Genomic DNA, 21,063 nt, shown 5'->3' with positions numbered 1-21,063 from the left:
CAACTTATGCTATGTATTGTAGCTTAGCATTTATTAGATCACAAAATGTTTCATAACCTTATTATAATAACCAATCACATCCATTTGTCAACAATGTATTGTGACATCACCAGATGTGTCAAAAGTCATCACATTGATAGTAAGATAATGTTTAGTGTCCACAAGTTAAAAGGATATGTTTAAGTTAATCCAATCTGATCATGATGGGCTTCTTCGTTAGGAGACTTGATGCCATCTTCCAGGATAATTGTCCAAATCAGGTTTTACACTAGAACCTTATACCAAGGAACATTCGTTCTCCCATGTGATGAAGGGCCCTAACAAAGATGTGATGACTAATCCAATGATAGAGATTAAGCCATCCTGGTTTGTTACTGTTCAAGAATGCACAAGATAAACATAAACGAGAACTGGGTGGTCCAAATGTTTTGTAGTGGTTATGTAATTTAGAAAACTTTAGCACTGCAGGGCACAACTCTCCCTTAACCAAAAGCCAGCTGATGTGTCGGCCACTCTTTCTCTATGGAGCCAACTAAGAGTTAACCCAGAGGGGTCAACTACAATCCAAAAGAAAATGTTTCCATACGCTATTGTATCATCATCACGTAAAAGAAGAAGATGAGCATAAAGGTCACTAATGACCAAATTCCGTTCATTACAAATGGTCACTCATGATCAAGTTCAAATCAATAATAAAATCAACCTGGATCTCAAGAGAACACACTACCAACACTTGAGATGTGAAAAGTTAGCAAGGAAAAGCACAAATTTCATTTCTTGATTGGACCATGGTTTGTAATCCCCTCTGGAAGTTTGGTATAGAAGGGGGACTCATTATGGAGGCTTGTGTTGTGGACCAAAGGATGGCCTAAGAGAGTGTGGTTGGTTCGCTAGGGATTCCTCTCTTTATGGGGTTTCTTGGGTGTGGATTTTCTTCAATCAGTTACCTGTCAAAATTCATTCATTTTACAAAGCTTGGAAGGGGGCTTGTTAGGGGAATGAAAGAAAATCTCTTTGGAGACTATGCTTCCTTGCATGCTTTGATTAGTATAAAGGAATAGCAGGTCCTGTAACAAAGTTGAATCTTCTGGGCAGGTGTTCCTTAATGCCAGGAACAGAGTGATTTTCTTGGCCTCATGTCTCAAAATATTCTTGAGCTGTAATACGGAATCTTTCAATGTTTCCTGGGGTTCTAATTCTCCATCGTTTGTGGTGGGCTGATCATGATCATTTTTGCATTTTGCCATTTCTGTTTGTTTTAATTAATCATTGCCATTCCAAAAATCCTAGCTTTCATAAGCATTTTGCCGGTGTAATAGCTGTTATATGTCATAAAGAGACATTAAACTATTATAAAGTCCAAAAGGCATGCTATTGTATTTGTAACAGTATGGCCACAATAGTTAAGTCTACGGCATCTCTTACAACAGCTATAGCAGCTGTTCCTGTTTTTTTTTTTTTTTTCACTTTCTTTATTTGTTCTCACCTAACTTTCTGTTCTAACTACTACTTTGAATGTTGTAATTGATTTCAAGCTATTATATCAGGTTTGTAATTCTAAGGAATCCAAATCTGTGGCAACTACAGTTATAGAAGTCATGGTAATTGTTTGGAAGTTTCGTAGTATTTGCCCTGAGAGAACTGCAGAACTATTGGAATCAACGAAATGAATGTAAATCATCGAAAGAGTAGTAGGAACTGGGTCTTGGAGAAGCTAATATCATTTTACCATGCCATACATCAACCTGTACAAGGCTTAGAGTTCTTTTCCTTACCAACAGAGAAACCCAATCTTCTGAAGATTTTATCCTATTGGGAAACCACGAGGGGCCGGATTCATATTGAATTCTTGTTCTAGTGATCAGTTTAAATTTATATGAAACTAGTAAAAGGAATTTCTTAAAAGCATTCCAGAATAAGACGTCCAAATCATAACATCAAATTTAAATTTTTTATTACTTCTCTTGGCATTCCCTTGTAGAAAGGAACTATGAAACAGTGCATGCACATTAAACAGATATTAGGTGAAAATTAGCTGCAGCATGCTACTTGTATTCATTGCAACTCCACTCATTCTACAAGATCTGGCAGTCCATGCCATCAATAATCCTGAACCCTCAATCCCCCTTTTTTAATTGAATCCTATGGGTCATTTGCATTCTAAGGTCAACTTGTACATGCCTCACTATTTGATTTATTCAAATAGGGCATGTGGGAGTTCTCATAAGGCTGTTGAGTATCAAGTTAGCAGGAACCATCTTGCACACAAATGTTCTGAACTTGACAGATGCCTTCCAAAAGGTTACAGCATCCTAGCCATGTTACTCATAAAAAATGAATGCGCTCGGCTTCCACTAAACAGAATTAAAAAAAAAAGAAGCCATCCATGGGATATGACATCTCAACCATGTTATCCATTACAGTTTTTTTAAAAAATCAATAAATTCGGCTGCTAATGACTAAAAGCAAGAGTTCTGGTTCAGACTCAATGAAGATCCTACAATGTTTTCAAGTATGACTGTATGTAAATGGAACCACTACACTTGAAACAAAAAAAAAAAAAAGATTAAAAAAGAAGAAGAAGAAGAGTAGACAAATGGTGCAACAATAATATTTAAGGAAAGGTCATGTTGAATATTGCATGACTTGTCACTTTTATTTTGCTGACTGAGTCGATGAATGATTGAGGATTAGAGAACAGGGTACTGGCCAAGATGGATTCATTCCTTTGGGATTACATTCCCAGTCCTTGATGTCATGGCATGTGGCTTTTCTTTGTTCCAGTGAATTTTTCTGTATGTATTGTTAATATAACACTCTAGCATGCTAAGGAGACTGCTTCATCCATCATCTCTCGCATTCAAGACCTCATGTACCTACTCATCTGTCTTCATCTTCATCGTAGTTGAAAGGAAGGGGCACCGACTTGAATGCACGATACTTTCCAACATTGTTCAAGTGCTCGTTCTCCAACCTGATGAATGAATTAACCACCCACTATCAGTATGAGGTTTTCAGTCACTCTTGATGCAGTGTGGTTTTTAGCTATTTGAGAAATTAGTCTTTATCACCTCAGACAAGTCTGTTTGGCACTATTTTTTAAGAGGCTAACATTAAGTCAATACCTACCCATGCCATGACGGGTACTCCCATGTTAGCCCCTACTACAGTTTTCCAGACCTTCAGATCAAAGTAGAGAAGTCCAAAGCTTAGACTCTTCTGTGAGAAGAATCTACATCATCTTGCATTTAACAAGCGTATATACTTGAGGATTCTTTTGCGTTGCTATAAAGTGATTTTCTGAATATCATGTATATTTTCCCTGTTTCTTCTTCATTTTCTGCTTATTAGTTTTAATTTGGGACAAGATGTTTTCAAGTTTAAATATCCTTAAATTGTTGATGCGAGACGAGTCAATCCTTGACAACTTGGCTGACCCAATAAAAGAAAAAAGATTTTGTAAAAATCCATAGTGTTGACCCTGTACTTGGAGCTTTCCCAGTTAGAACTAGTGAGTTTCAACTATCAAAGATGATTAGAAATTAAAGAAAAGAGATAGAACTGACCTGAGGAAGTTCCACATGCCACGTCTAAGGATCTCCAGGCAGGCAAAAGTTGTAGTTAAGGCGTTTCTATGCATGAAAGACACTTGAAAACCGAAAACTGATTGCACCCAAGCAAATCTCAGCAGGATATTCAAAACCTGCATTTTGGGAGATAATGTCAACACATAGTGGCATTGAACATCAGTAACCACTCTCACTTTTAAGTTCATTCCCTTACCATGGCTGTAAAAAAAACACTTTTGTGTGAGATGAGGAGTTTGTCTCTCAGCGAATGGTTTTTTGATGTCCTTTGCAGAAGTCCCCAGTCATGGACAAGGTCCCAGTATGTACTGACAACAGCTGCAATTGCTGAAGTGATTGCAGCCAGTACCCTCCAACCCATTCCCTTTTCCACATCATAAGCAGTCCTCATGATGACTGCAATGATTGTAGCAAAGTATTTCAGTCTGTTGTATGCTTGCATTACATCTTTCTCTTCAAATGTGCGCCTGACACACTGCAATGCCACCAAGACAATCAACAAAACTAAATGAGAGCTGACATTTGGGGTAGTTAATTTTCTTTTTGGGTGTAGGATGTCTTGAATTCTGTTTTTGTTATTGAAATATTCATAAGAAATGAAGGCACATGCATACATACATATATACATACATACATTCATACATCCATCCATACAAGTAATATGAAATTGACCTCATGCGAGCTTCTAATGCAGGGACATTTTCACATGGGGCTCGAGTGGGGTAGCTTGTGGGATGCGGGGACACACTCGGGGTGGGCGGCCTATGTGAGGCGGTATCCATGTGATGTGGGGCCCACGAGGGGGGATCGGCTGAGCTCCTAACCCGTGCGATGTGGGGCCTGGGCTATGAGATAAAAGGATTAATTCGCCATGCTCTATCAGCTCGAGCTTTTAGATCAACTGGTTAATTGTCCTATATCAAATTGGGCCACACCACAAACAACAGTTGAGAGTAGATGCCCACCCATTGAAACCTTCCTGATTGTTTATAGGGTGCACTAAGATGTAGTTCATATATCCAGCCCATCCATTGTGTGTGTCCCAATTGGATGAGGGATCATACCAAATTTTAGGCCATTCCAAAACTCTGGTGCGCTCCACCAAGTGCCTCTACATGTTTTAGGCATGATTTCACATAGTTTCAGATGGTGTGACCCACCTGAGTACTAGATACGGCTGATTTTTGGGATATCCCATAACCTAGAGGGGATCCACGAAATGCACGTGTGGATGTCTGACGCACATTGTGGTGGGGCCCACAAAGCTCGACCCGACCTCTTCTCATGAGGTTGTTCTAGTAATACCTTTTCCCATACACACACATATCACATATATGTATGTATGTATGTACGTAAATTTTCTCCTTTGCACTGGTTTGCATAAGATGTGCGAACTTCCACCAAAGCTGTCCGATCAAACATGTGGTGGAGATTGAAGCCGCAAGTAGGTCTAAAACTGCTTAGGCAGTTTAAATAACAGCAAAATTAGATAGTTTAGGCAAATTAAATGTACAGGAAATGAGTAGAGGGAGTGCTGTAACATTAAAAGTAGCTTGGAATTATGAACATTAGAGTGGTGGTTTTAGGTAAATGAAAATAAGTATTTTCCAACCAATTCAGTATCTACAGCTGGCAATATTGGGATCCATTATTTTTGCATAGAAGGCCCCATCATTTGTGCCAACCGAACCAAGTGATTTAAATGACTGATACTTCCCATTTTTAAATGCAAAAGACCAAATTGAGAAGCACAAAAAACATTCTGTAACAATACATAAAAAAGAATACATGACTTTGAAATGCTTAATGGGTAGATTTAGAAATTCTAGCAAACAAAAAATAAAGATCATTACAAGTACTGTGTGTATATTTATATAAATAAATAAATAAAATAAGAGTGCAATCTCACTTTTTTAAGTAGTATATTTATCGTTTGACTTAAAGCAAAGAGATGTTTCGAATATGGTTATGATTCAAAGAAACCGAAGTTTGTTTCTCACTGCTTGGATGTTTTAAAAAATTAAATCAACCCCCAGTTCAGTTCAATCTAAAATTGCTAATAAATTTTTATTTTCAACTAACTCTAAAAAAGAAAAAAAATGAAAACAATCCAACCAATGGTAAAGAAATGACAAGATGAATTTTGGCTACAAAGATGATAGGTGAACATGATACCTGAAGGAAGCGTGCCCAATATGGAATCATTGCCACAATGAATAAAAAAGTATTATAAACATTGTATGTGGTGCACTTCTCCTCTCTGAATTCGAAATCTCCCCAACCATAGTAGCAGATGTAGAATTGAAGACTACGAATGGCCTGCACCTGAAACAATATGCAATTCAACTCTTGTCATAATCTGAACATTACATAAAACTATCTTGTCTCTAATCAATGTAACAAATACATAGATGCGTGTGATGGAATGTATCAGAATAGACCAGTGCATGTCTATCAGAGACAAACATGGAAACCTTTGAAAGATATTTTATCATATTGAGATTAATTCATACAAGCATAACATATGGATCACCTACCTGCATCTTTATAGATAAAGACACATGAGAACTGTCAATTGTATTGGATACCCCAATGTAAGGGTTCCTCCTCATATATATAATGAAGTAGTTGGCTCTTTACAAGGCAATTACAGGGAATCAAACTAAACTAGGAAAATATAATCAACCTATTAATTATAGAATATTTTACAGAATATTTATATATCACCAAAATCATGTCATAATTATAGAGACTAATTATGGCTAAATATATCCGACTGACATCCCCCCTCAAATTGATGCTGGGTGATGTTTTATTTAAACCAACCTGATTTAAATGATTTTAAACTCGCAAGTATACGAATCAGATGTAGATATGGTACATATTACGAGATCGTTCCCACGAGGACTGGTTGTCACAATTCAAAATTAAAGACTCTTCTTAACTAATCCAACAAATATTTGAGCTAGTAATTGAGTAAACTAAACAAAAATCAATGGAAAAATAACCGAGAGCAATAAGGAAAATTCAATCAAGGAGAAGACTAGGACTTTCGAATCCACCCCTAATTATCCTAAACCTTGTTCTACCTGTTGATTCACCCTAATTCAGATTGATATCAAAATAAATAAAGTGCACTCTATGTCCTTGGTCGGGCACATAGAATGTATAATTCCTTAAAGCATATGGATCACATCTTTCCATCCATGGTCAGGCATGGAGAGATGTAGATTCCTGTTTCTTCCTCTATAGGAACCTGTTCATAGTCAGACACAAGCACCTAGAATAATATTCCAAACAACATCCATAACTAGACTTTGGTTAAGCTCATAGAATGGAGAAGTACGGAGATTTCGGTTAAGCACACTAGAGAAAGAAACAAATCAATCAAATCAGATGAAATCAACACATAACAAGAGTTATTCAAATTAGGGGCTTCATCTTAGCCCTAGCTAAAAGATCAGCAATCCATGAATTCAAATAAAAAGAAAGAAAAATAAAATTGATAAAAGAAGAACATCCTTCTCTCTTCTTTCTTCCTCTCTCTCTTTCTCTTCTCTTTCTTCTCTTTCTTCTCTCCAAACCGAGCTCTCCCTGGATCTCCTCTCTTTCTTCTCTCCAAACCGAGCTCTCCCTGGATCTCCTCTCTTTCTTCTCTCCAAACCGAGCTCTCCCTGGATCTCCTCTCCCCCTTGTCCACGTTTTGCATCTCTTTTTATAGCCGCTGGAGTGGCTGGAGTGGTGAAAATCGGATTTGGAAAGCTGTCGCATGCGCAACGAAAGCCTTTTCGCAGCAAACTTCTGTGCCTTCATAAGTCCCTTGTTCTTTGTACTTTCTCCGTAAAATCAACGTCTCCTGGGACGTTTTTGGTTGGCCTATACGATGGACGGATCAGATCTTCCATCTGATCAAAGATGGTGGGCCACAACCGCCTGGAAGTCCGTCTTTCACGGACATGCGTAAGCCTACGCACGTCCAGCGCTGTGATGCTCGGTGGGCCCCACAGAAGTGTTTTCGGGAAAATCCACCCCGTACATTGGATTCAGGACGAAATTTTGGTCAAGAATGGATGGTTTTGAACGTCCATTGACGCGACCCATAGAAGAAATCATAATAAAATCAATTTTGAACGTCACAGGACAGTCCACTTGTGGCCTCTGTACTGAACACGTGTGCACGTATGGGCACAAAATGTAACATGGTTTTGCAGTTCTCGAATCCTTCTACACGATGAACGGTTTGGATTAGACGTACGTGCCATGGGTGGGGCCCACAAGCTTCCGTAAGACGAACAACGTCCGTCCGTTCGCTGCGCCAGAAACAGCAACTGCTGTCTTGAGAGGAAGAAGCGGGTCAGCGCCTGCTGACCCGCCTTAGTCGGTCCGATGCTCGTCGGGCGTGTGTACATTATGTACACACGATGTACATATGGGGTCCACTATGATGCTGTCGAGAAATCAGATCCATCCATCCTATTTCTCATCTTATTTAAACCATCTAGGTCAATTTTGAAGTATATCCAGATTGTAGGTGGGCCCCAATTAATGAATTAAAGGGCTGATCTGGCCGTTGGGCCACTTTCCGAGATATTCAATGGATGAAATTTTACATGTATGGTTAATTTATGTCCCCTAGACCATGTATGAGGTTTCGTGTCAATCGGATGGCGGGTACTATGTGATCTTGCAATCTGGACTATTTTTGGGCCTTTTTAATGTGAATGGCTTGATTTTCTCGGATCCCTGGCATGTAAATTCTTCAGTCTTAGTTCTCTGGAGTGCGTCCCTTGCTCTGGTGACTTCGGAGTGCTAAATCCACGCTTGTAGTACTCTTTTTCCATCAACGTTCTTGATTTCATCCTGCAACAAAAATATAATTAAAATACTCCGTTAAGCATTATCATATACGTAAAATCAGGCAATAATCGGGGTCTGATATGCAATATTCGACCCTCATCACTGGGCGATCAAGAAGCATCAATTTTCCTACAAGAAACTGATGATGTTGGCGGGTCATGGCCTTTGTAAACACGTCAGCTATCTGAAGATCAGAAGAAACATGCGGAAGAGAAATAACACAGTCTAACGCCTCCCTAATAGAATGACAGTCCACCTCAATATGCTTCGTACGCTCATGATAAACGGGATTAGCAGCAATCTGAATGCACTAGTGTTATCAGCATGAAGAGGAGTAGGATAAATTTGAGAAAAACCAAGCTCAGCCAGAAGCCCACGAAGCCAGACAATCTCAGAACAAGCAGCAGACATTGCACGATACTCAGATTCAGTTGAAGATTTAGAAACACGAGCTTGTTTCTTACTTTTCCAAGAGATTATAGAATCACCGAGAAACATGCACCAACCCATAACAGACCGCCGAGTGTCAGGACATCCGGCCCAATCTGCATCACTATAAGCAATAAGACAAAGAGGCGAGCCAGTGGGAAAGAACAACCCACGATCAGGTGAACCTCGAAGATATCGAATGATACGACGCACGACAGCTAAATGGAGATGGCTTGGAGTTTGCATAAATTGACTAACTTGCTGGACAGCGAAGGAAATATCAGGTCGAGTAATAGTCAAATAGTTCAGGCTGCCTACCAACTGGCGAAACAGTTGGGATCAGAAAGAAGATCACCCTCCGCATGACGATATTTCACGTTGACCTTCATAGGAGTATCTACCGAGGGAGAATCTTGAAGACCAGCCAAACTAATTAAATCCTGGGTATATTTGTGTTGATTTAAGAATATACCCGAAGAATCTGTGTGCACCTCTAAACCCAAAAAATATGTAAGAGGACCAAGATACTTCATGTGAAAAGAAGTCTGCTGCTGGAGGCGAGTAATCAAACGAGAGTCAGTCCCAGTAATGACAATATCATCCACATACACAAGTAAAAGAACAAGGCCAGTCAGGGTTTTGCAAAGGAACAAAGAGGAGTCATATTGGCTTTGGACAAAGGAGAAGCGAAGCAGAGTGGACCTAAACTTTTCAAACCATGCCCGGGGAGCCTGTTTTAAGCCATAGAGAGACTGCTTCAGCTTACACACAGCAGAAGACGGAGAGGAAAACAGACCCGGAGGAGGAGTCATGTAAATATCCTCTTTGAGATCACCATGAAGAAAAGCATTTTTGGCGTCCATTTGGTGAAGAGGCTAACCTTGGGAGGCAGCGATAGAGATAATCGTACGCACTGTAGTCATCTTTGCAACCGGAGCAAATGTCTCTTCATAGTCCACCCCATATTCTTGCCGGTTCCCAAGAGCAATTAATCGTGCCTTATACCGGTCCAGAGTCCCATCAGAGTGGAGTTTAATCGAATAAACCCATTTCCAACCGATGGCTGTAACATTAGAGGGACAAGGAACCACATCCCAGGTAAGATTATCCTGGAGAGCCCGAAGTTCCTCATCCATCGCTTTCCGCCAACATTCACTTTGAACAGCCTCAGAAAAACATGTAGGAATGAGAATAGAAGTCAAAGTAGCATTAAAGCCATACCAATCAGGAGGACGGGATACTCGGGTAGATCGCCGAGGGCCCGGCACAGGAGGCATGTTAGGCTCAGCATCACAGAGTGGAACAATCTCAGATGGTGGGTTATCCTCAGGAGAAGTTACCGGAACAGTCTCAGATGAAGGGTTAGTCTCCGAAGGAGGCAAAGTCGATAGACGTCGAGTATACATGAGTCCAGGTTTGAACTGTGCAGGGAGAGGAGTCAATTTATCGAAACAAGGTAGAATACTAATCTCAGGCAATGACTCAATATGGGTAGAAAAGAAATATTGATTTTCAAAGAAAACAATATTACGAGATATACGAAATTTGTTAGAAGAAGGATCATAACAAACATAACCTTTGTGAGAAAGACTATAACCCATAAAAGCACATTTAACAGACTGGGCAGAAAGTTTGTGACGTTCATGAGGTGGTAAATAAACAAAGCAGACACATCCAAAAGTGTGCAGAGTAAGATAGCTAGGATGCTGATGATACAAATGATAATAAGGAGAATCAAGATTCAACACTCGAGAGGGCAGTCTATTAATTAAGTAAACTGCAGTAGATAATGCCTCAACCCAGAATTTAAAAGGAACATAAGACTCAAGCAATAAGACACGAACCACATCCAAGAGATGTCGATTCTTTCGTTCGGCCACACCATTTTGCTGAGGAGTATAAGGACAAGACCGTTGAGAGACAATTCCTTTGCATTGTAAAAATTCATGAAAATTGTGGGACATGTATTCCCCACTAGAATCAGTCCTCAAAATCTTAATACAGGTAGAAAATTGATTCTCAATGTATGTGATAAAGGTTTGAAAGACAGACAATACCTCAGATTTGGATCTAAGAACATAGACCCAAGTGTACCGACTGAAATCATCGATGAATGTGACAAAATATTTATATTGAGCATGAGAAATGACAGGAGAAATACCCCATACATCACTATGCACAATATCAAAGCATTTAGCGGCACGATTACCATGAGAAGGAAACGAAAGAGTCTTACTTTTACCAAGTTTGCATACAAAACAGTCAAATGACAGATTTTTAGAAACTTGTTCTTTATTGCCCAACAAACCAGAATTTAACAAATGAGACAGAACAACGGGGTTTGGATGACCCAAACGTTTGTGCCATACTTCACTCCGATTGTTAACTGTCATACAAGCCAAAGATAAACTACTAGGAATTAAAAAATGCAGTCGAAAGAGTCTGCCAACTTTAGGCCCTTTCGCGAGTATCTTCCCCGACCCCTGATCCTGCACAAGACAACCATCACGAGAGAAATGTATATCACAGTTATTATCAACTAACTGGCCAACGGAAATCAGACTGGTAGACAGTTTAGGAGATACATAAACATCTCTAAAAGAAGAGTTAATATCTCCTACTTCATTAATGGCTAAATGACTCCCATTAGCTATCTGAATCTGGGATGAACCATGATATGGACGAACATTGCACAGAGTATTAGACGATCTGGTCATATGATTGGATGCACCAGAATCAACCAGCCAAGATTTAGATAAAGTAATGTCAGTACCTTGGAGCCCTAAGGCAGAAAAGGTTGACATAATCATCTGTTGAACCATTTCAGGAGTAAGAACAGATGGTCCAGCCGCAGAAGAGGAAGCTGATGACATTCCGGGAATAGAAGAAGTATTCACTACAGCCTGATGAGCGTTAGCTTGACGGTTCTGAGGTCGAGTGGGACATTCTTTGATAAGGTGGCCTGGTTTCTTACAATAGTTACAAGACTTCTTGGTACAGTTGGCGGCAATATGACCATACTCCTTGCGACCGAAACACTGAACCTTACGCATATCTTTTCCTTTCACGTGGGCTGCATAGGTGACTTGATGCGGATTAGAATTTTGCTGGAACGTAGCCTGTGTGAAAAGACGCTGCTCCTCGCGAAGTAATTCATTAAAACATACATCCAAGGATAGAGAGGGATCCCGGTTCATTAAATTTGAGCGAGCAACCTCAAATTCATGACGCAATTTCATCAGGAATTGATCTCTCTTACTCTGCTCATGCACAGCTTGAACAACAGAAAGAGAGGCAACAGGTACCTTCGCATAAATCATATCAGAAAATTCTCCCCACAAATTCTGAAAACCAGAAAAATACTCCTGAATGGAGAGATTGCCTTGAGTGTAACTAGCAATCTCATATTCTAACTGAAAACGGCGTGCAGTATTATCTTGATGATAAACCTTCCGCAAATACTCCCACATGGTCTACGCAGTCTTATAAGGTCTTAGATTAAGCACAATAAGAGGATCAACAGATCCGAAGATCCAGGACATCACACGTGCATCATTGACCTTCCACTTACCCAACTCCTTAGATTCCGTAGGAGTAGGATTACTACCATCAATATGACCCCACAATTCTTTGCCCATAACAAACAATTGAAACTGAAATTCCCAAGCACAATAATTTTTTCCAGTAAAACGAACTCCGAAAGATTCGCTAGAAGACATGATGAAGCTAATATAGATACCCAAAATTACTGCAGCTCCGAAAAAAAATTGGCAGTACCAAAAATCTGTAGCACCGAAAATCTACAGCACCAAAAATCTGCAGCACCAAAAATCTGCAGCACTGAAAGAAATCTGCAGCACCGAAAAAAAATTGGCAGCATATGTCTTACCTAACACAAGAGCACCAAAAATCTCGACGAATCCAACCCCCAGATCAGTTCTCTCCAGAAAGCTCCACCGAAAATCTGCAGCACCGAAGGAAATCTGCAGCACTGAAAAAAATTGGCAACACCAACGAAACGCTACCCACCCAAAAAAAAAAATCTGTCCACCGACAGATCCCACCCACAAAAATTCAGCACCCACAAATGAAAAGAAACACTAAAAAATCAGAAACCTAATTTAGATGGGTTTGGCTTTGATACCATGTCAATTGTATTGGATACCCCAATGTAAGGGTTCCTCCTCATATATATAATGTAGTCAGCTCTTTACAAGGCAATTACAGGGAAGCAATTATAGGGAGTCAAACTAAACTAGGAAAATATAACCAACCTATTAATTATAGAATATTTTACAGAATATTTACATATCACCAAAATCATGCCATAATTATAGAGACTAATTATGGCTAAATATATCCGACTGACAAGAACTACATAAAAGTTATAAGACTATCTGAACAAGTTCTAGAATGCAGTGTGTAGAATGGCATTCTTAAAAAAAAATAAAAAATAAAAATGTATTTCCTTTAATATACGTTCCAATCCATTGAATAAGTTCCTGCATTGCAATTTTATGACCCCGACCCATCAAACAAACCCATTGCATTGAATGAATTTGTACAACAGGGAGACCGTCCACTTACTGATAGCATATAGTGATAAAGCTAGCAGATGTTGGGAAAAATAAATAAATAAGGATTTTGATAGATATAACCTAGAAATGGCTCACTATTTCAAAGTTCTAACCTAGAGCATGTTAAGACAAAAGGGGGGAGGGGGTGTGTATACAAATACTCACAATGTACCTGACCAATTACAAGTCAATAATCATAATTGTGGTTAGTGTTCATAGTATCAATATGTTAAAGTATCACTGGCTAGGGATATGGAAATCATAACCGTGGTTAGTATTCACAGTATTGACATCGTTACAAGTATAGCTGGATAGGGATATTGAAATATGTAACGTTATCGCAGATGTTATCGTTGATACCGGAAATGTATTGCTGACTGAGGGAAACAAAGGGGAAACATAGAGAAATGGTGGGATCTTTCAGTGAAACTTCAGAAGATACTAAAAAATATATATTTTTTCATATTTATGAATAAAAAAATTACAAAAAATGATGCATACATAACAACTTTCCATTTAATGGGGGCCTAGAAACATGTATTATTTTAAGAAATCATTACAATAGTAATGAAAATGAGTTCATTTCGTACCAATATTATCATTAGAAACACAATAACCACTTAAAGCTATTTCTAAGTAAAAAAAAGTTATACGTCCGTCCATTCATTCATATATATATATATATATATGTATGTATGTATGTATGTATGTGTGTGTGTGTGTATGTATGTATGCACACACACACATCCATACATACATACGTACATTAATACATCCATCCATGCATATAAACATGCATCCGTGGTCCATCCATACATGCATAACACATCAATTCATCCATTCGTAATGCACACATCCACTATCTGTACATGCATACATAATTATGAAATAAAACAATTACTTCTTAAGAGTAAACAGACCTTTTATCATAATTTTTAAAAATCCATTTTTTTTAAAAAAAATTTGAAAATGCAACAAATCACTCTTCAACATTCATCCACAAAAAGAAAACATTAATAAGTTTTTCATGTAATAGTGTCCTTATTTTTTAAAATGCAATATATTTTTTCTTGCATTTTTAAAAATCTAAATCATCAAAAATTCCAAAAATTGAAGCCTAAACTAGATCCAAAAAATTAAAAAGAAAATGAAAAAAATAGAATTTTTTAACTTTTTTTATTTTTTATTTTTTTATTATTATAAAATTTTCAGATTTACACATGTTTTCCCTCTTTCTCAAATCTCTTCTCAAATTGACGGATTTGATTAAGGAAAATGGAAGATGATGGTCGAAATCCACTCCCTAACTAGATCCCCCAAAAAATAAAAATAAAAATTATTATTATTTTTAAATTTTCGTAGATTTACGCATATTTTACTCCAAATTGAGGGATTTGATACACGAAAATCGAAGAGTGGTTGAATACCAATCCCTAACCATATCATTCCCCCCCAATCCAAGATCTGAAAAAGTATTTTTAAAAAAGTCAATTATTTTGATATTTTTCTTGAATTTCTGTGATTTACGCATGCACTCTATCCCAAGAGGGGTATCAACTTATACTATTGTCGATACAAGTAGCGATATTTTGCCGATACCTGAAATTTCTAAGAGTCTGTGTTATCGGTATCGCTGAGCTGTCAATACCGATAATATTGGCGATATTAATACTTAGAACATTGATTGTGGTACATTTACTTGAATGCTTTGAATCTAATAACTCTAGCTTCCACCTCCCTGGGAATAAGAGTTTGAGATACATTTAATAAAAAAATATGTCTAGGGAGATCATGATACTGAACCTGGCTAGTTAGCTGGTCCGCCAAGAAAAAGTCTGGCAGGGTAACCTGTAGAGCAAGAAACACATACATTACATCATGATTCATGATTTTTCTGTAATTTTGCATAAGAATTCATTTCGTATCATACCTTATACAGAGGAGCACAAATGCAATGAAATGCACATTGGAGTAGGAATAAGCGACTGGAACGATATATGATGTTGAAAGGACAGAATGTCACAAGAAGTACAAACTGCATAAATGATCATAAATTAGTGAATCTAATCAATTAAATCCAAGAAGGTATCTATAATTAACATCTACAATTCACAGATGCCCTACAAAATGCTGGAAAGAGAAACAATAGTCACCACCCATCGATGTAACTAGACCTGGACATGCATTAGTGTCTGAATTGGTAACCCTGCAATATCCAACTAGCTTATGCGTTTATGCAGTTGTATGATAATCTGGGAAGTTATATTAACAAGTGAAATGGTAAGATGAGGCAATGCCACGCATGCATCAGCTTGCCCCGCATCTGTTACATCCCTAGATAAGGGAGACCTATATTCAACTGGCCCTTAAATGGTAGCTGGGTAACTTGCATTAAGTGCAGCCAGCCTTATACCACTTGGTCACATTACCAAAAGAATGAGCTGTAGAAAATTATCTGGATGAACAGATATATGTTAGAGATAAATAGGTATAAACTGTTTTTTTTTCAAATGGACATCCACGTAGACATGTCTGAACATATGCTGTCTGAAGACAGATTTTTAGATGGGGGGAAGCATTTGCTACATTTTTTTATCCATTGTTATCAATGTAAAATCAATGTGCTATCTTTTTTCTTTTTCTTTTTTAACGCACACACTCACACCCACACACACCACAATGGGTGCTTGAACCCATGACCTTAGTGTTGAAACTCTTGTGAGTCTACCACTAAGCCATGAGTACGAACCCCAAAAATCAATGTGCTATCACTTAGAGAAAAGTTTGTTGGTAGAATCTTACTATGACTAAGCCCAAAGGGACCAATTCCGTTAGTATCTTGTAGTCTTTTGTTTCTGTGTCTATATCCATATCCAAGTTAGTGAGGACACCAGCCAGTGCTAATACTGCAACAGCAGTGCTGAGAAGGAAGACCTCTCTGTAATCTAATTCAGCCCCTTGCTTGAATCCAAATATAAACGGATAATTGACACGATAGTGCCTCCAGAAGTAGATATTTGCAGTGTACATAAGCATATGTAGGACGATGAATCCAAATAAGCTGCAAAGAAGTTGATGATATTTGATAAAGAAAAAAATTGGATAAAGAAGTGGAAAGAGTTTGATCAGTACCATTGTCATATAAACACCTTTGACTTAGGAAAGAGTACTACTTGGGTGTTAAAATATTGAACTTGAGAGAAGTTACCATCATTAGTTAAATTACGAAAATGATAGAGCAAACTGGAGGCACCTATGTGAAGGTATTCTCGCAAAAGGCCATGATCGGTGTTTTGAAAATCAATTTTAGTAGAGTACCCAATGAACTTAGCAGTAGAATTTTGAAAGCAGTCTTTTGGGCATTTGGCCATTTCTCAGTTTCTTCCTTTTTGACTCACAGTTAGTTATAGTTTGCTTCTTTTTCCCTATTGATGGTTGTGCCTTCCTCGGAAAAGAAGCATGTATTTGTTTCCAAATTCATTGTTTTCTATGTATTTGTTGCATGCTCATTGCTTACCTATAAAGGGGAAACATGGTTTGCATGTATGTAGTACGCCCTTTTTTTATCTATAATTTTGTGGGCATGAACTATCAAAATAAGGGCCACCAAGAGTGATGCTGAGCAACCAGAAAAAAATCCTGCAAATGATGATAGAGAAAAGTTATCATAGAGTTCTTTCCCTGCAAAAGATCCCAAAAAGAAAATTTTCATTGCTTAAGAACAACAAAATCGATTAAAATGAGTGAATCTTCACAACATTGCATTTTTCATTTGACATGGTGCCAATGTTTCACCATTGGGATTGCAAGGTCGAGAGATGGAATCAGGTGGGTGAAGTTGGGAAAGATCATGGGTGGTGGGGCAGTTGTTTCTTTTGATGAGGCTGGTGTTATGAACGGACACGTGGTACTGAAGAAAGATGGGGGGTATGTGATGGCATATGAAGCAGTCGATGCAGATGGGCAGAGGAGTATTGGACTGGCGGAGTCTCCAGACGGGTTAAAATCTTGGAAGAGGATCCATGATGGAGAAGTTCTAATGCCATCGATGGAAGAAGATGGATGGTATAACAAAGGAGTCGGTTCTCCATGTTTGGTTCCAATGGATGGAGATGATGAGTGGAGGCTGTATTACAGAGGTATGTGTAAGGAGGGGAGGACAGGGATTGGAATGGCAGTTTCTGAAGGTGGTGGGACTTGGAGTTTTAAAAGATGGGCGGGGTTTCATTTGTAAGATTGCAGCAATGTAGGTGGATGAACTAGTAACATTTCAAGTTACTAGTTGTGAGGAGAAGCCAACTTCAATTGAAGTGGCAATACTTGCCAACTTTGAATTGCAATGGTGGTTAGATGTCTAACCCATTTCTTGTCTTATATCTGATGAACCGTGGCCCCAATCCTCACCTTTGCTCAAACCCAAACTCAGCCAACCACCAAAAGTAGCTGAATTAACTTATCCTAATCATGCCCTCTAATCAAGTACTTGGAATGTAAATCTTCACAACATTGCATTTCTCTTGTCGGTTCTGGAACAAGGTATGTATTATCTTGTCCTTCACTTAATAAAAATGGAAGTCACATTCCCCTCTTCAATCAATTTAATGGAATGGACTGCTGTATAATTAATATACGATTTCCTGACTCCAGTTTTCAATCAGTCTGTTTATACTTACTCACATTGTCTTGATTTGGAATTTATAACTTACTTAAAATGATAGTTGTGAACTTCAAATTGGAGATCATTATAAGTTTGACATAGGCAAATGAGAGAGACAAGAGAGTAGGAAAAGGTCAGATTTTGCACTACCCACACAATTTGAATATATTAGTTTTTTTTTTTTTTTTTTTTTTTAATTTAATTCCTCCCTAAGGTTTGCTGTAATATATCCCTTATTGCAATAAGATACTTCAGGACCCCGGCCTTTGAATTTGGATCATCTTCCAAATCGTTTCTATGGTGTTTATCACTTTGTACAGTGGACGGACAACAAAAAAAGCCCTCAGTTGGATTATTTCAACCCTTCGATAATTCAGCTTGTTTGCTTTGAACATGGATCATCATCATAGCTCTTGTACAATTAAAGGGTTGAAATATTCAATCTAAGAGTTATTTCAGGCATCCCCACTCCAAGGGTAGCCCCATCACATAAACAGTTTGGGTCATTGAAACAAACCCAAATCCAGCGGCTCGAGTCCCGACATTTGTTATTGCAATACAATGGGATGTATTCCAGGAAACCTTTTTTTCTCCCTCCACCGTAGAATAACTTCTCCTATAACTCACACTTTTTTTTTTTGGGTATTCCAAGAAATCTGATGGGGTTTGGGCGAGTGGCCAGCACCGTGGGTTTTCTCCCGACAGGCATGGGTTTGACTTCCCTCCCCAGCGTTACCCGATGCACGTGGTTGCGTGCATCCACAGGGAATAGTCTCGCTTCAAAAGGGGACAGGGACACCTTGTGTTGTCAAAAAAAAAGAAAAAGAAAAAGAAAAGAAGGTTATCCCATATCTCTTCCTTCCTTTTATTCTCTTATATGTAACCAAACACGGCGTGCCTCTAAAAAAATACGGCATCTTCCTAAGTCCCAATTACATGTAACCAAACACAGCATGCCTCTAAAACCAAGGCCACACCCTTGGAAAGAGTTTGGACAAGATGCTTACCATTAGCTGAGTGTTAGGCCCACCAAGCTTTATATATGCCATCCAATTCGTTAATTTGGAAATTCCAAAAACTGTGTTGTTTTGTACCATTTGTTTAGGCATGCTTTTACATTGTTTCCTGTGGCATGAGACCCACTTGATTTTGGGACAAGTGTGACGTTTAGGTTCAAGTCTAAACATTAGATGGCCCACCTGAAGGACAGCAGTTTGGATATCATGCACATGGAAGTTGTTAGCCCTGCATAAGCAAAGGGGGGAATTCCTTCTGTTGTCCTAGGGGAAGGTGAGTTCCGACATAATGGCCACTAGCCAATGAAGAGTTGTATTTCATATTTCTGTTTGTTTTAATAAATCTTGGCATTCTAAAAATCCTAGCTTTCATAATGCATTTTGCAGGTGTAACGGCTGTTATATGCCATAAAGAGATGATAAACTATCAAAAAGTGTGCTATTGTATTCCTACCATTATGGCCACAATAGTTAAGCTTATGACATCTCTTACAACAGCTATAGCAGCAGTTCCTGTTTTTTTTTTTTTTCCTGGAGTAATCTTTTTCACTTTCTTTAATTGTTATCACCTAACTTTCTGTTCTAACTGCTACTTTGAATGCCGTAATCAATTTCAAGCAACAACCATTATAACAATAACATCATTTAGGGCCCGTTTGGATACCACCAAATAAGTTGCTTTTTCTACTTACAACAGTGGATAAGTAACTTATTTCAGATAAGTAAGTTTGGTTTATGATTATTTATAAGTAACTTTTTTACTAAAAGTACTTTCACTTCAGTTATTTTTTTTTTATAGCTTTTCTACTTTTCATAAGTTGCTGAAGAGAAGCATAGGCGACACTAAAGAGAGGAGAAGTTGATAAGTAAGTTGTTTACCAAACAAACTTATCTTCTTAATAAGTACGAATTAAGATAAATTACTCGTGGCATAAGCAATTTATCTCAAGCAACTTAACAATCCAAACGGGCCCTTAATGGCCAGCTATTATAACAGGTTTATAATTCTAAGGACTCCAAATCTGTGGCAACAACAGTTATAAAAATCATGGTAATTGTTTGGAAGTTTTGGTAGTATTTCCATAAGAGAACTGCAGAACTATTGGAATCAACAAAATGAATGTAAATCATCGAAAGAGAAGTAGGAACTGGGTCTTGGAGAAGCTAATATCATTTTACCATGCCATACATCAACCTGTACTGAGGATTAGAGTTCCTTTTTCTGTACCAATAGTGAAAACCAATGTTCTGAAGATTTTTATCCTATAGGGAAACCATAAGGGGCCAGATTCATATTGAATTCTTGTTCTAGTGATCCGTTTAAATTTATATGAAACTAGTAAAAAGTATTTCTTAAAAGTTGTGTCCCTACTCATGGCTTGGTGGTAGACTTGCAAGAGTTTCAACACCAAGGTCATGGGTTCAAGTACCCATTGTGGTGTGCATGGGTGTGAGGGTGTGTGCCTAAAAAAAAGGTATTTCTTAAAAGCTTTCCAGAATACAGCGTCCAAATCGTAAAATCAAATTTAAATTTTTTAATAATTTCTCATGGCATTCCCAGCACATGCACATTAAACAGATATTGGGTGAAAATCAGCTGCAGCCTGCAGCATGCTACTTGTTGTATTCATTAAATCTCCACTCATTCAACAGGATCTGTAGTCTATGTCATCAATAATCTCGAACCCTGCATCCCCTTTTTTAATGAATCCTATGGGTCATTTGCATTCTAAGGTCAACTTGTAAATGCCTGATTTATTGAAATAAGGCCTGTGGGAGTTCTCACAAGGCTGTAGAGTATCAAGTTATCAGGAACCATCTTGCACACAAACATTCTGAACTTGACAGATGCCTTCCAAAAGGTTATAGCATCCCAACCATGTTACTCATAAAAAATGAATACATTTGGCTTCCACTAGACACAACCAAAAGATGTCATC

General features: G+C 38.2%; 1 protein-coding gene across 1 annotated transcript; it reads right to left on the bottom strand.

Annotated features, from left to right (window-relative positions):
* Positions 1-405: 405 nt before the first annotated feature.
* Positions 406-17,276, bottom strand: LOC131242034 (phosphate transporter PHO1 homolog 3-like). Its single transcript, XM_058240389.1, is given in 9 exon segments — positions 406-2,974; positions 3,567-3,703; positions 3,784-4,062; positions 5,763-5,912; positions 15,254-15,298; positions 15,381-15,485; positions 16,253-16,511; positions 16,968-17,014; positions 17,016-17,276. Coding segments are annotated over 9 exon segments (1,263 nt in total). The 5' UTR covers positions 17,163-17,276; the 3' UTR covers positions 406-2,880.
* Positions 17,277-21,063: the final 3,787 nt, after the last annotated feature.

Source organism: Magnolia sinica, chromosome 4, assembly GCF_029962835.1.
Source record: "Magnolia sinica isolate HGM2019 chromosome 4, MsV1, whole genome shotgun sequence".
Lineage (NCBI taxonomy): Eukaryota > Viridiplantae > Streptophyta > Magnoliopsida > Magnoliales > Magnoliaceae > Magnolia > Magnolia sinica.
Note: the sequence above shows the minus strand (reverse complement) of the source record. Positions and strands in the feature narration are given on the sequence as shown.